This window comes from Pholcus phalangioides, unplaced genomic scaffold (assembly GCF_987345545.1).
Source record: "Pholcus phalangioides strain wild (caught in Gottingen) unplaced genomic scaffold, Ppha-v1.0 ptg000008l_1, whole genome shotgun sequence".
Lineage (NCBI taxonomy): Eukaryota > Metazoa > Arthropoda > Arachnida > Araneae > Pholcidae > Pholcus > Pholcus phalangioides.
The window spans coordinates 56,656,524-56,670,312 of NW_028301601.1; the positions used below are offsets into that span (position 1 = coordinate 56,656,524).

Consider the following 13,789-nt stretch of genomic DNA (forward strand, 5'->3'; position numbering starts at 1 on the left):
CGAAACGCAAACGCGCAAGCGCGTTTCGAAACAGCCGCTCCGCAAACGTTAAAACGGACTTCCTGTTGAAATTCATCGGGAGAAAAAGAACACACCATACATACAAATGTAACCTAGGGAAGAAGAAAACTGTATGCAAATCTGCGTCACAGTTCATCAGACGTGGAAGTAAGAAAGAATCCCGTTTCGCACAGCTGCCGATGCAAGCGCGCAAATGCTTTCAGATTGGGCAACCGCCTGTGGGCAAAACGCTCACCGTAAATTCGTGCTGCCTCTGTGGTACTTCCGTTTGCAGCTCCGTAAATGAAATGCATGTCTGCTTTTTCAGCATTAGTAAAGTGCGCCATTATCCCTGTTAGAACGTTTGCACGCTGGACTAAATTCACAGGGCTGGCGTCCACGCCTTTTATTCACTGTGACGCAGATTTGCACATAGAGTTTCTTCTTCTTCCCCAGTTACATTTGCAGGCATTCTTTTCCTCCTCGTAAATTTCATCAGGAATGCCGTTTTAACGTTTGCGGAGCGGCAGTTTCGAAACGCGCTAGCACGTTTGCGTTTGATATTAGACCATACATTCTTTGTTGACAATTGTTTGTATTGGTGCGCACTTTCACTTCTTAAAGTTTTTCCCATCTTTTCTGAATCACCCTGTATAGACGGTGTATAAGTGTATTTGCTTGTAACGTGACCTTTTCGGTATGAAAAAGGAGTAAAAATAAAAGTAAAACAACACTTTTTATTATAGCGTTGGACGTATGAGACGCGAGTTTCATTCTTCGCATTCGTACAGCTTCTTGACTCGATAGATGTCACTTTTGCTGAGTCCGGTTTTCGTGCGAGGATCAGGAATGTGTACACCTTCTATCTTAGAAGTCATCGTCTTCGCACCGAGGCGGGGATAAAGGCTAAAGGCTGTTTCGCCGTACAGCATTACTGAATCGAAGTCAAACTTATCATACAACTTGTTCTGGAAAGGCATCAGCTTCTTGAACTGAGATTCAGCCACTATCAAAATAAAATCAAACAAAGTCCAGATTAAGTTAAAACTAAAGGATAAAAGATTTTTTCTGGCTCTTCCAATATTAGAAATCCTATCCACGAAATGAACTCGCTATTTCTATTGCTCTAAATTTTCAGTTTTTACATAAACAGTACACCATGGAGATGATGGCGCTGTCCTCTATTCGTAAAAGGGGTTCAGACAACTGGCTCGTGTAAAAATTAATTTTCTGTCAATAAATTCCTCTTCACATAAGCCAGTTGTCTAAACCAGTTATACGATCTACCAGCTGCTCATTGCCAAAAAAAAAAATTCCTCTCATGTCGTGACAGAAGTTTTTTAGCCATTCAACTCAGTTCCACTGAGTCTGACTGCATTATTTACACGCATAACGAACCGTTTATCAAAATTATGGCTCTTACTTGGTATAATGTTACTCCAGTGGATTTTGATGTATTTGTCCCTGTCCGACCTCGTGTGCTCGTGGTAGAATCCGACGGCGTGCAGGAGTTCGTGCACGATGGTCGACTGGCGGTAACATCCTTTACCAAGTGAAAGAGGCTGCACTCGCTGATCTCTCCCTACATAAGAGTAGCACCTGAGACAAAGAAAATATCCACAATTATAGCATATTTACTGCCATTCAGTTATCACAAAATTTTTCATTACATATTTTTCCATAATCTTCTACATATTTGCGTTATATGAAACGCAATAAATAAGCCAATTATAAATAAGGCAATAATAAGTCAATTTCAGCCGTTTTGGATCATCAGTCACGAGGGATATGTAGGAAACACAAACGTAAATGCCATAACAGGGAAATTCTCAACGAGGTGGCTGAAAAAAAAAGATGCCCATGAAAAATACGCATGTCAAATATAACCAAAATACAGCCACTCCATATGAAAGCATGTATCATAAAAGGGAAACTAATAATTAATACTACTATATAATACACTGCCCAAATGATAAACTAGACCAGTGTTTCTTAACCTTTTTCAGCTCATGGCCCCCGACGAATTACATTTTTTTCTCGTGGCCCCCTGTCCTATCCAGGGCCACCCCTGCCCTCATCCAGGAGTGAGATACTTTCTATTTTTTTATTATGAATGAAATTTTAATAAATCTCTAGAATCCTGGCTAGGCACGGATTCAAATGATGGATTATCATCTTTCCCAGGAGTCAAATTATATGGTAAAAACGGGTCTGTGTAAAATACGGAACGATCCAACGAACATGCACTATAAATCGACCCTCCCAACACATCAACCGTTGCTCTGGCGGCCCTCTATACTAAGCTGGTACTAGATTTGGTACAATGATTTTCACATGTAAGCTGTTCTTACATATGAAAATCATAGTACCAGATCCCATATATAGTGCAGTCCCTCTCCCTCCATTACAGACATGAAGACCCGGGTTATGCCCCCATAGACCCAAGGGTTAAGATGCCCCTGGTTCTATGGACGGATCTGATGAATTCTGAAAGCAGTAATATTTTTCAACCATGTTTCACTTTTAAAGCTTTTTTCTCACACCTGTTCACACTCCCTTCACCCCCTGTCGTGGATCACCTTTCTTCTGATTTTCTCCCGTGGCCCCCTAGAATCTCCCAGGCCCACAAGGGGGCCATATGGCCCTAGGTTGAGAACCACTGAACTAGACCATAACAAACGGTTCAAAAACCGTCTATCGATTTCTGAACAACAGCTTTTTTTTTTTTCACTTTCATAAAATAAAGTGTTTTCGGAAGATGAATTAAAATTAAGAAATTTCGAAGGTATACGAGGAAGGCAGCATTTAGACATAAGTAACATTCCTTAAAACAGTGGTTGCCAAACTTGTTTCAGCGGGACCCTCTTTCGATTAGAATTTTATTGGCAACCCCCAATTTCGACAACAATTTAATAGGTGTGTGACACCTCCTTCCCCGCTTCTCCTCATGCCTTCATTCAAAAACTTACTGACTGACTGCAACGCTGTTTACGACCAAATTCTCTTGATTTTTCTTATTGTTTCTATGTATATATAAATTAATTTTAAGCATATATTATTACCCTTTTCCTTGGAAAATTCTCAGCTGGTATTCATCATCTGCAGTGGCTTCTCTGAAACGGACGCACGTGTTATCCTCGATGTGTTTCATGGCAGCAGCGATTGCCTTTGTCATACCAGCTGGGTTTCAAAAATGAGCATTTATTAAGATTCTGACAAACATGTAAAGAATTAGCATAAAAAGCCAGATACAAAACTGATTATATTCGTTTTTTACCTAATTCCGGCATAATTTTGTACGGAAGGGTTGCGTTAGGCCACCTCTTGTTCTTAGAAGAAATCGCATTTCTGTCCTAATGGAGTGAATGAAAACCAAACTTAACACCAAGCATAATCAATCAACAATCAACAATCTAATACCTATAGTAGAAAACACAAAATTCCTCGGTATCACGTTTGATAAGAAACTCACTTTCAAACCTCATATTGCACAGTTAAGAGCTCGTTGCATGAAGACGATGAGCCTCTTGAAGGTCATCTCTTCTACATCATGGGGAGCAGGCCGTAAACCACTCCTTCACTTATATAAAGCTCTAATGAGATCGAAGCTTGATTACGGCTCCATTGCTTACGGGTCAGCACCTAGGAGCTATCTGAGCGTGCTCGACCCAGTCCACCACCTCACTCTCCGGATTTGCTCTGGAGCCTTCCGGACGGCTCCAATGGAGAGCCTGTATTTCGAATGCAATGAGCGATCACTGCATCACGGACCGCACCAGCAACTTTCCTTAAAATATTACATAAAAATGAAGTCTTTACCAGATCATCCACATCATCGTGTCATCTTCAATCCCTCATTTCATAGACTTGTTGCTGCTCGTCCTTCATGTGTTCCATCTTACGGTCTTCGTATGAGGGCACACGCAGAAGAACTACAAATAGACATTAGTCGTGTGGCCCCCAGCTGCTCAACAACTGGCACCACGGGAACAGTCTCCGCCAGATGTCTCTCTTTCATTATCATCGTACTCTACAGCCACCACAGTAGATGTCATATAACGACAGATATTTTTTAGGCGCAGGGGTAGGTACAACTGGTACTTCCCCATATATACTGACGGCTCTAAGAGTCTTAGGCATGTCGGTTGTGCCTACATCTGCTGTGAGGAGGCACCTTTCCTACTACCAGACACATTACCTACTTATTCGGCGGAACTGTACGCTATTCTTCAGGGTCTCCGTCATGTACGACGCAAACGCCGCTGACGTTGTATCATTTATAGTGACTCTCTCAGCGCATTGCAAGCACTGTGTTCCTTCACTTATAGCATTCATACCATTTCATGCCATTTTTCATGAACTGCATCACCTTATCCATCACGGTAACACAGTAAAGTTTTATCGGATACCAGGTCATGTCGGAATACTGGGCAATGAAAGAGCAGACGACGCAGCTCGAACAGCAGCTAACATTTACTATAGTAAATTGAAGTAGGAACTGAAGAGCCAAAAAAACTGGTACAGGCATGCGTATGCAAATAAAGAGATATGAAACCAATGGCAGGTTATCGAGATTTAAGTGAGTTTGAACGTGGTGTTATAGTAGGCGCACGAGAGATGACACATAGCATCTCCGAGGTAACGATTAAATTTGGATTTTCACGTACGACCATTTCACGAGTGTACCGTGAATATCGGGAATCCGGTAAAAAATTAAATATACGACATCGCTGCGGCCGGAAAAAGATCATGCAAGAACGGGACCAACGACGACTGACGAGAATCATTAAACGTGAGAGACGTGCAACCCTTCCGCAAATTGCTGCAGATTTCAATGCTGGGCCATCAACAAGTGCATTCAACGAAACATCATCGATATGGGCTTTCGGAGCCGAAGGCCCACTCGTGTACCCTTGATGACTGCACGACACAAAGCTTTACGCCTCGCCTGGGTCCGCCAACACAGACATTGGACTGTTGAGGACTGGAAACACGTTGCCTGGTCTGACGAGTCTCGGTTCCAATTGCTTCGAGCTGATGGACGTGTACGGGTATGGAGACAACCTCATGAATCCATGGACCCTACACGTCAACAGGGGACTGTTCAAGCAGGTGGAGGCTCTGTGATGGTATGGGACGTGTGCAGTTGGCGTGATATGGGACCCCTGATACTTTAGATACGACTCTGACAGGTGACAGGTACGTAAGCATCCTGTCTGATCACCTGCACCCATTCATGTACATTGTGCATTCCGACGGACTTGGACAATTTCAGCAGGATAATGCGACACCCCACACGTCCAGAATTGCTACAAAGTGGCTCCAGGAACACTCTTCTGACTTTAGACACTTCCGCTGGCCACCAAAATCCCCAGACATGAACATTATTGAACATATCTGGGATGCCTTGCAACGTACTGTTCAGAAGAGATTTCCACCCCTTCTTACTCCCACGGATTTATGGGCAGCCCTGCAGGATTCATGGTGTCAATTACCTCCAGCACTACTTCAGACATTAGTCGAGTCCATGCCACGTCGTGTTGCGGCATTTCTGCGTGCTCGCGGGGGCCCTACACGATATTAGGCAGGTGGGCCAGTTTTTTTGGCTCTTCAGTGTATTTTTATCTCTGCCAGTGACCACTTCTTAATCCTCCGAGAAGTGATACATCTCCGCTGGCAGGATCATTGGAATAACCAAGTAAATAATAAACTATATACCCTTAAGCCTCCACTTGGCCAATGGCGTTCGAGCTGCAGTAGGACTAACCGATAGCAGGAAGTTCTGCTTGCCCGATTACGCATAGGACGCCTCACACAATCATACTTATTATTACGAGAGAGTCAACCAGAGTGCCCACATTGTCAAAGTCAATTGACCATTGCTCATGATTTTGCTTGTTCACATCATCGTCATCATTTTACTACCGCTTTTGGTCAGTATCATCTTTCTCTCCATGATATTTTACCTGACCATTGCGATGCATCTTGAATTTTTAAATTTATCAAAGCCATCGGTTTATATGACAAATTGTAGTTTTGCAATCTATGTCATTGTTTTACGTTTCATGCATACTTTTACTTTTCGACATGACAAGAACAAGTCTTCTATTCTTTTTATATGGACATTTGTTTTGGCGCAGCTTGACCAAGATTCTCCTTGCACCAATAAAATTAAAATCTAATCCAACAGAGATACAGACACGATAGTAAAAAAGTCTCACACGTAATTAGGAATGGCATAATATATTTAAACATACTGTTCTCGGTACTGTCTTTAAAATAGGACTCACCACGTTTGGGTCGATTCCTAAGATGTCACCTTCAAACAGATCGGGATTCAACATGACCGATTCATCAAAATCATCCTCTGGAGGGAAAAAAAGATTCTCAGCATATAGAGGGAAAAAAATCCAGATATATTTATATATTCAATATTGATTGACCGAAGAAAAACAAGAGAATGCGGAGATGAAAATTGACAAGGGTGACGGTTGAGACGGTAAAAGTTAAATAAATTTTGTATTACAATCAGTAATATTCGATGGGAGGCTGTTCCAATCTAGTCAATCAGTGTAGGGTGAACACTGAAGCAATCAGTGGAAACAGAGCTCAAACATCATCTCATATCCTACTTCTTACCTCTCATAGATATATCGCTCGTCTAACCCTACTTTTTAAAATTCTATACGGCTGTTTCGACATAGAAACTTGCCATATTCCAATCAAATCCTCTCCAATAGGCTTAACCCAGAAACTGAAACCTTTCCTTGCTTCTACGGATTTCCGTGGTCGACAATCTTTTTTCATAGAAAGTGTCCCAAAACTATGAAAACAATTATAAATTTCGGACTACCTATGTCATTATCTACGAAAAAGGCATTTTCATGTCAAATTTCAAGCAAAATTCCTGCGATATTCCAAACCCGATTGCAAAAAGTTCTATGAATGGAATGTTTTGTTATTTTCACCGTACATTCAGCTAGTAATGGTGAAGGTTATGAACCAAAACTTTAACGATTGTATGCTATGCTCATAAGTTGTACTCAAATCTGTTAATGTATGTGTGAATTACATTATTTGAGATTTCCACTCCACATATCGTCTATAAAACACTGTAGTTAGACAGATATATGCGATAGACCTTAGATTTTGGTTCATAACCTTAACAATATTAAGTAAAATATTATATTGACATTTTGTAATGGTACAATGAATATATTTTTAGAAATCATGTTTCAAGCTCAAGTGAAAAGTTCGCTAAACGCTTTAAAACTTTTATTCACCAATTACTTGTAAGTAATAGCACAACAATAAAGTGAACGAAACTTCGGTTATAAGAGCGTCATCTAAACAAAACAAGTCCTGTTTTGGAATCACAAAGAATAAGGCTTTTATAAAAAATTAATTAATTAATTTTAAAAAATCGATATTCTCTTCCAAAATGATGTTTTCAATATATTCGGATACCTTAGAATGAATTACTATAACAGTCAACAAGGTCTTTTGACCTGTTATCAATTGTAGAAATTTAGCTGACAAAAAAGACAAAAAAAAGAAATGCATGTGTGCGAAATAAAATTTAGCCATTTTGACACTGAAATTAGCCAAGAAAATTTCGAGATTATAACACATGTGTTTCTCAACCGTATTTCATTGAGCCAAAAGGAAAATATATACAGTATATATGCATCAATCTAGGAAGCCTAGAGATACTAGCGGCCTCATCACTAAGAGCGGCAACCCTTGGAAGATTGGGGTAATGGCCGACGATGATTCTCGTAAATCGTTGAAATTTTGCTATTTCACAAAGACGAGAATACAGTCGAATCCCGTTATAACGAACGCCAAGATACCGGAGGAATCACTTCGTTAAAACGAAATTTCGTTGTAAAGGAATTCCAGGTTACCTAGCATTGTTCCTATGTAAACTTATTTGGGGGATTAGAAAAGTGTTCGTTAAAACGAGATTTTCGCTATAATGGTATTCGTTAAAACGGGATTCGACTGTATATATATGTATAAGGCGTCTACGTACCGATATTGAAAACAGGGAAGAAAAATCGAAAACATTTTTTCAAAGAAATAATGGTTTAGAATATACATTACACGCAGCCGTCATATCCGCCATCACCGAACCCTGTGACGTCAGCATTATCGCTTCATGAGCCCGCCCGTATCTCCAGACGCTATACATCGATCCAGCCATTGTTAAATCACGGAAATAATCACCAACTGTCACCTGGGGGTGGTTGAATTCTCCACCATAATTCCTTTAAAACTACTTTGCTGTAATCTGAATAATTACAAGCATTCTTCTGAAATTCTACGTACACCGACTTTCAAGTAGAAAAACTCCAGGGATTCGTACATGTGTTTCATGTTTTCACTTGTGCCAATGAATGCCAAATAAACAGTCAATTAAAGAAACATTTTATTTTCTGGATATTATGCTGAGGCGAACTCGGAAAGAAAAGTCATCTTGTCTCCGCCGGGACTCGAACCCAGGCCCTCTTGCATACCGGACAAGCATGCTACCATCTACACCACTGGAGACCAGGGCCGTCTTAAGAGCATCATGGGCCCCCCCCCCGGGCCAAGTGGTTTTTCTGAGGCCCTACCAGGTGAATTCTAGAAAATTTCAACAGAATATCATTTTTGTGAGGCCCCTCTGCTCTTGAGACCCCCGGGCCCATGCGTTAAGACGGCACTGCTGGAGACACGACCCTGCCTTCCTTATTTCACGCACTGTGGCGTGAGGCACTGAAGTAGATACATTAGTAGCCTCTTAACTTCAGGAATTGGCCCCCAGGTGGGACGGTTTACAGAGATAGATGGCTTTTTCTTTTCGAGTTCACCTCAGAATAATATCCAGAAAATAAAATGTTTCCTTGATATCTTGGGCTGAGAAAAAGCCATCTATCTCTCTAAATAGTCAATTGTCGGTGATTATTAACCTGGGACATGTATGTTATCCCACAGGATATTCTTAGAGGGCCACAGATGAAAATTCCGTAAAAGGGGGATCCATATCAAGTGATTAAGGGGGAACACAGAGACTTATGTAAAAAAAGAAACACATCGTACACGCGAACTATTTTGGCCCATTTTTTCAAACTTTCAAAAGAAAAATTTACTTTCCAACACACCCAATATTATTACTATTTTTCTAAGTTCTGGTAACCTTTTTTTATATCGATAGGCTATCTTATATTATGTAATTATTGTATATTAAGTACACGTAAATAAAGGGGGAAAAAACAGATTTTTTTCTAACTTAAGCTAATTTTAAAAGAATTAAAACATTTTTTGGCAAAATGCCACCGTTGTACGCGTCTAACTTAGACCCACTTCACTTTTCCCTATCTTAAAGGATTAAACAAAAGGTTAGGGTATTTCTTAAACCTGGGTTCACATAATAAAACATCAGATTTTGATAGAAAACTTATTTTTCAACTTGCATTGATAATAAAAATAGCAATATTTACTCGTTTTTTTTTCATTTTAATTAGCAATTTCATGTCTTACAAATTGACCAAAAAGAAAAAATCCTCTTTTAACTGGCTTTGGAAGCGTAATTATCAGAACCAATAATCCCAAATTTTGTTAATGTTATTAGTAGAGAGCGGATTATATGCACTAAAAAAAGTGGCAAAATATACTCTAAAAATATGCAAATATGCACTTAAAAATGGAAAAATATGCATATGGAAAAATAATTACTTAAAATGCAAAAACAATTACTTAAAATGCAAAAACAATTACTTAAAATGCAAAAACAATTACTTAAAATGCAAAAACAATTACTTAAAATGCAAAAACAATGTACTTAAAGTACCAAAATATGCACTTAAAACACAAAATATGCAAGTAAAATACCAAAATACGCATTGAACACTCCTGAATATGCACTAAAAATCTTGAAAAAGTCAAAAATTGTCAAAATATGCACAAAAAATGAGAAAATGTGCATTGAAAAAAATCACCATGAAAAAAAAAGCAGATGTGTTTTTAAAATGCATCTTTTCTATTTCTTAAATGCATATGTGTGTTCATCAACAAAAAAATATTCCCTCATGTACACCACATGTATGTATATATACACCCGCATGTGCAAATAACTTATTACATATAACTCCTACATATTTTTTATTCAGGCATTTTTTAATTTTCAGTTTGTTGAAGCTGCTCGATAACGAAAATAACAGTAATAAAAGAATTTCGATACTATTTCTAAAAAAAATTAACACTTTGACATATCTCTAGAAATGGCCTTACAATAAAACGGTTAGTATTCGTAAAATACTTTATAAATAGGTATTAATTCACTAAACTTCAACTGCGGGAAAAATAACCGATGTTATGAAATTATTATAAACAATATTTATTTGTAAAATTATAAAAGAAATTGAGTGGGCTTAAATAAACCTTCAAAAATATGCACTCATACTGATAATTCTTTGATTTTATGCATTTATATGCATTAATAGTAAAAAGGGCCAAAATATGCAAATGCATATGCACATATCCGGGCTCTAGTTATTAGTTTCTCGGTACTAAAAGCCTTGGGATGACCTGGTTTGCTAGCTGACCTGGTTTTCCTGTTTAAGTTATTTGCTGCTTGCTTTTAATTTATTTCTTCAGATCAAATCGAATCTAATCAGTTTTGAAGGTGGTCATTGCTGTAGTCTGCGTTACTTTGACCTCAAGGCTATTTCTTGTATATTTATACGCCATCTTTCCAGTTTGGAATGAAAAACTTGAAGTAGGATAGGCATTTAAATAAATAATTAAAATAATTATTCAATGCATAATTACGTTTTCAAGTGTACTCAAAAATAAATTACCAAGAGTTGCAAAACTATGACACCTACCTTAGCCCATCAAAATATTGGGTCAAGCAGGGCGCATTTATGAAATTAATTAAAAACTTTGCTTTTGAAGTTACTCAAGCTTAAATTTTCATTTGGAAAAAAAAGAAAGAATAAACGAAATTTTAATCACACTAATAGTTAAAATAATTAAATTGTGCTCATAATTAGGCATCTACCTAACTTAGCAAAGCTGGATTGCAACTCCCACAGTTGAAAGTTGTTTTGAGGGATGGAAAAAACCCGTGCAATCGCAGCATAAAAGACCACTACTGTTGCTGCCAAGTCGACCATTCGTGAACTATCCGAAGCACTTAGGTGCCTTGCTCAGTACCACTACTTGGCAGAAAGTAGAAAAATAGTCAAGAAGTTTTTCCCTACAGTACTAGTATCTACCTCGCTACGTTTCGTTATTGGCCAAAGGAAGGTTAGAGGTGTCAAAGTAGCCCGAGTTTACGGTAAAGCATGAAATTGAATTGAATGAAAAATTTATGTGAAATACAAAATGGGAAAATGTGACTATACTTTTGTGGAAGAAACCGAACCCCCTCAATAATGCCCCCCACCATGGGCGAAGCTGACAGGGCTCTTGTCCTTCAACTACTTCTATTAAACCACGCATGCACCTCATCAATATTCCGCTGCGGAACTTCCAACGAATTGGTACATGTTGGAATGTGCGTGTACGTGTAATGAATCTGAAATAAAGTTTATTTTTCTGTGTAATGCTTGTGATGTGTAGTGTACTACTAAACCAGTGTATATAGTATATGTGTAGTGCTGCCATCAATTTTTCTAACGATGAGTGGAGTGTAATGATTGAATAAGTGTGTGTGTGTGTGTGTGTTGCTCTCTGCGATGAGACTTTGTAACGGGCAAATTCTATAAATTAACTATAGAAGAACCCGTGAAAAATCTGACCGGGGAGGGCCCGCAAAAGAGACTGAGCTCTGGCCTTGTCTGGTCTGATAGCGTAAGGGCCCAGCTCCAGGATGTGGGGATCGTGCCCTCAATAGAGAAGTTGATGCTTATCTACCTCGATGGATCGGGAATTCACTTTACTTTCTGAAAACAATTTTGTCTTTACTAAAAATTCACCGAAAACCAATTTAATAAGTAGATAGATACTCAGTCCTAGAAGTGAGGGCATGTGATAGGAAGATCAGCACAAAAGGGGGAAAATATGGTAAAATGTGGTCTGGGGTGCAGGCAAGAAAGGGTCAAGGAGATCTCAGCTAAGTGACTCACCGTCTACAATAGGAATACACGTCGCGTATCCGAAAAGAAGGAGTACAAACAGTAGAGACGCCATGACACTCGATGCTATTGATACGCAATGCTATCGAAAACGTGTTTCTTATGTACACTTATGTGTGCATCTGAGCATTCAAGCAACTGATTAGGATAAATGGAATTTTATATTTTTTTCGTCCCGTTATCTTCTCACACCTGTTTATGTCCCATCTGAAATCCTCATCAGTCATTATCGCTCATTCATCCCCACAAATATGAGAGAGAGCTCTCGCATACTAGTGATATTTAACATCAAACTTTTCGGTGATAAGTCACTGAGAGCTTATCGTGCTTAAAAAAAAAGTCTCAACTTATCACTGATATTTTTCCCCCATTCATGTTTATTACTGTTCGACCGTGCCTTCCACATTTGGCAAGGACACAATATATACGGGATAATTATAATTAAAATTTCGGTAATCAGATGCTTAGTGAGGCTTATCTAACTGCGATTTTCAAATTCTTGATATATTTTGGAATCTTTGAAAAATCTTTGAAGAGTCTATTACATGACTAAATGAGAGGAGGGTAATATTATGCATACTTTCTCCAGCCAAATTAAAACTATCGATCTTGACTGCCTAGACATCGAAACGTTTGACACTACCCAACTGAAAATACAGTGCACTCTCCTATTAATTCCATATCTAGTTCACCCGATTTGATTTTTTATGCACTTACGCACTAAGTGTGGTATTTATAAACGTCGCAACTGTACTCTTTCAGTACTTAATATAACTATTGATTATGAATTTCTTCATGAAATGGCTGTTGCTTCTTTGGACATTTTATCTGTTGTTGCCCTTGAATGTGCATTTGAATGTTGTCACGTTTGACAGAAGATGAGATGCAAAACATATTATGAATACTCATTGACATAATGCTGAAGTCACCGTGGCTAATGCACCAGCACTGCTTTATTTTCAGGTCTCAAACTCAACGTGACGAGTGGTTAAAACTTGAATCCGCTGCTTTTTTATTCTGACTTGACGTTGTGCCACGTCACGTGTCACGGGCAATCCTAAATTGCGGGAATTTTGTGACGTGGGTACCACGTCAGGAATTATTTTTTGACCCCGTGTCTCACTTCACAGAATTCCTATGAATCATAATTCACACTCACAGACGTCACGTGGTCCCACCTCATGTCAGAGTAGTGTGTAGCTGCCTTTAATGTAGTTCTGGACTATGGCGTGATATCACGTTATGTTCGGTGTCAGTTCATTTATGGTTTGATGACGGAAAGGCATATGGTGACGTCTCAAAAAGAGAGGGTATATTCTTTAGTTCTCTCATTTTTCAGAGAAACTCTTCTTTAAGAGAAAAAAAATCCTCCATGGTTGCTGGCATGCTGCCTTGGCGTGAATACGCTTTGTGGCCAAATCATTTTCTTTAAGCTATAACAAGTGTCGTTGTTCCAGCGGAGCATGCGCAATATCTCGGGTTCGTGCAATTCATACATTTTCATTTTAAACAACGGTTAAAAATATTTTCAAAAATAAAAACACTGAATTCGCAAGAGAGAAGTTTTATCCTGATTACATTATAATGAGGATTTTTCAAGAGGAAGCAGAAAAAGAAAAGCAATGACAGCAGTATAATTTTTGTATTTCAACGTACAGAATACT

The 13,789-nt window shown here is 38.8% G+C and overlaps 1 protein-coding gene across 1 annotated transcript; it reads right to left on the reverse strand.

Annotated features, from left to right (window-relative positions):
* Positions 1-717: 717 nt before the first annotated feature.
* On the reverse strand, positions 718-12,257 carry LOC149084576 (astacin-like metalloprotease toxin 5). Its single transcript, XM_089235503.1, has 6 exons — positions 12,117-12,257; positions 6,291-6,367; positions 3,278-3,353; positions 3,063-3,180; positions 1,424-1,599; positions 718-1,006 (listed from the first exon to the last, which is right to left on the reverse strand). Exons 1-6 carry the CDS (start codon positions 12,178-12,180, stop codon positions 771-773), a joined length of 747 nt encoding a protein of 248 aa, XP_089091629.1. The 5' UTR covers positions 12,181-12,257; the 3' UTR covers positions 718-770.
* Positions 12,258-13,789: the final 1,532 nt, after the last annotated feature.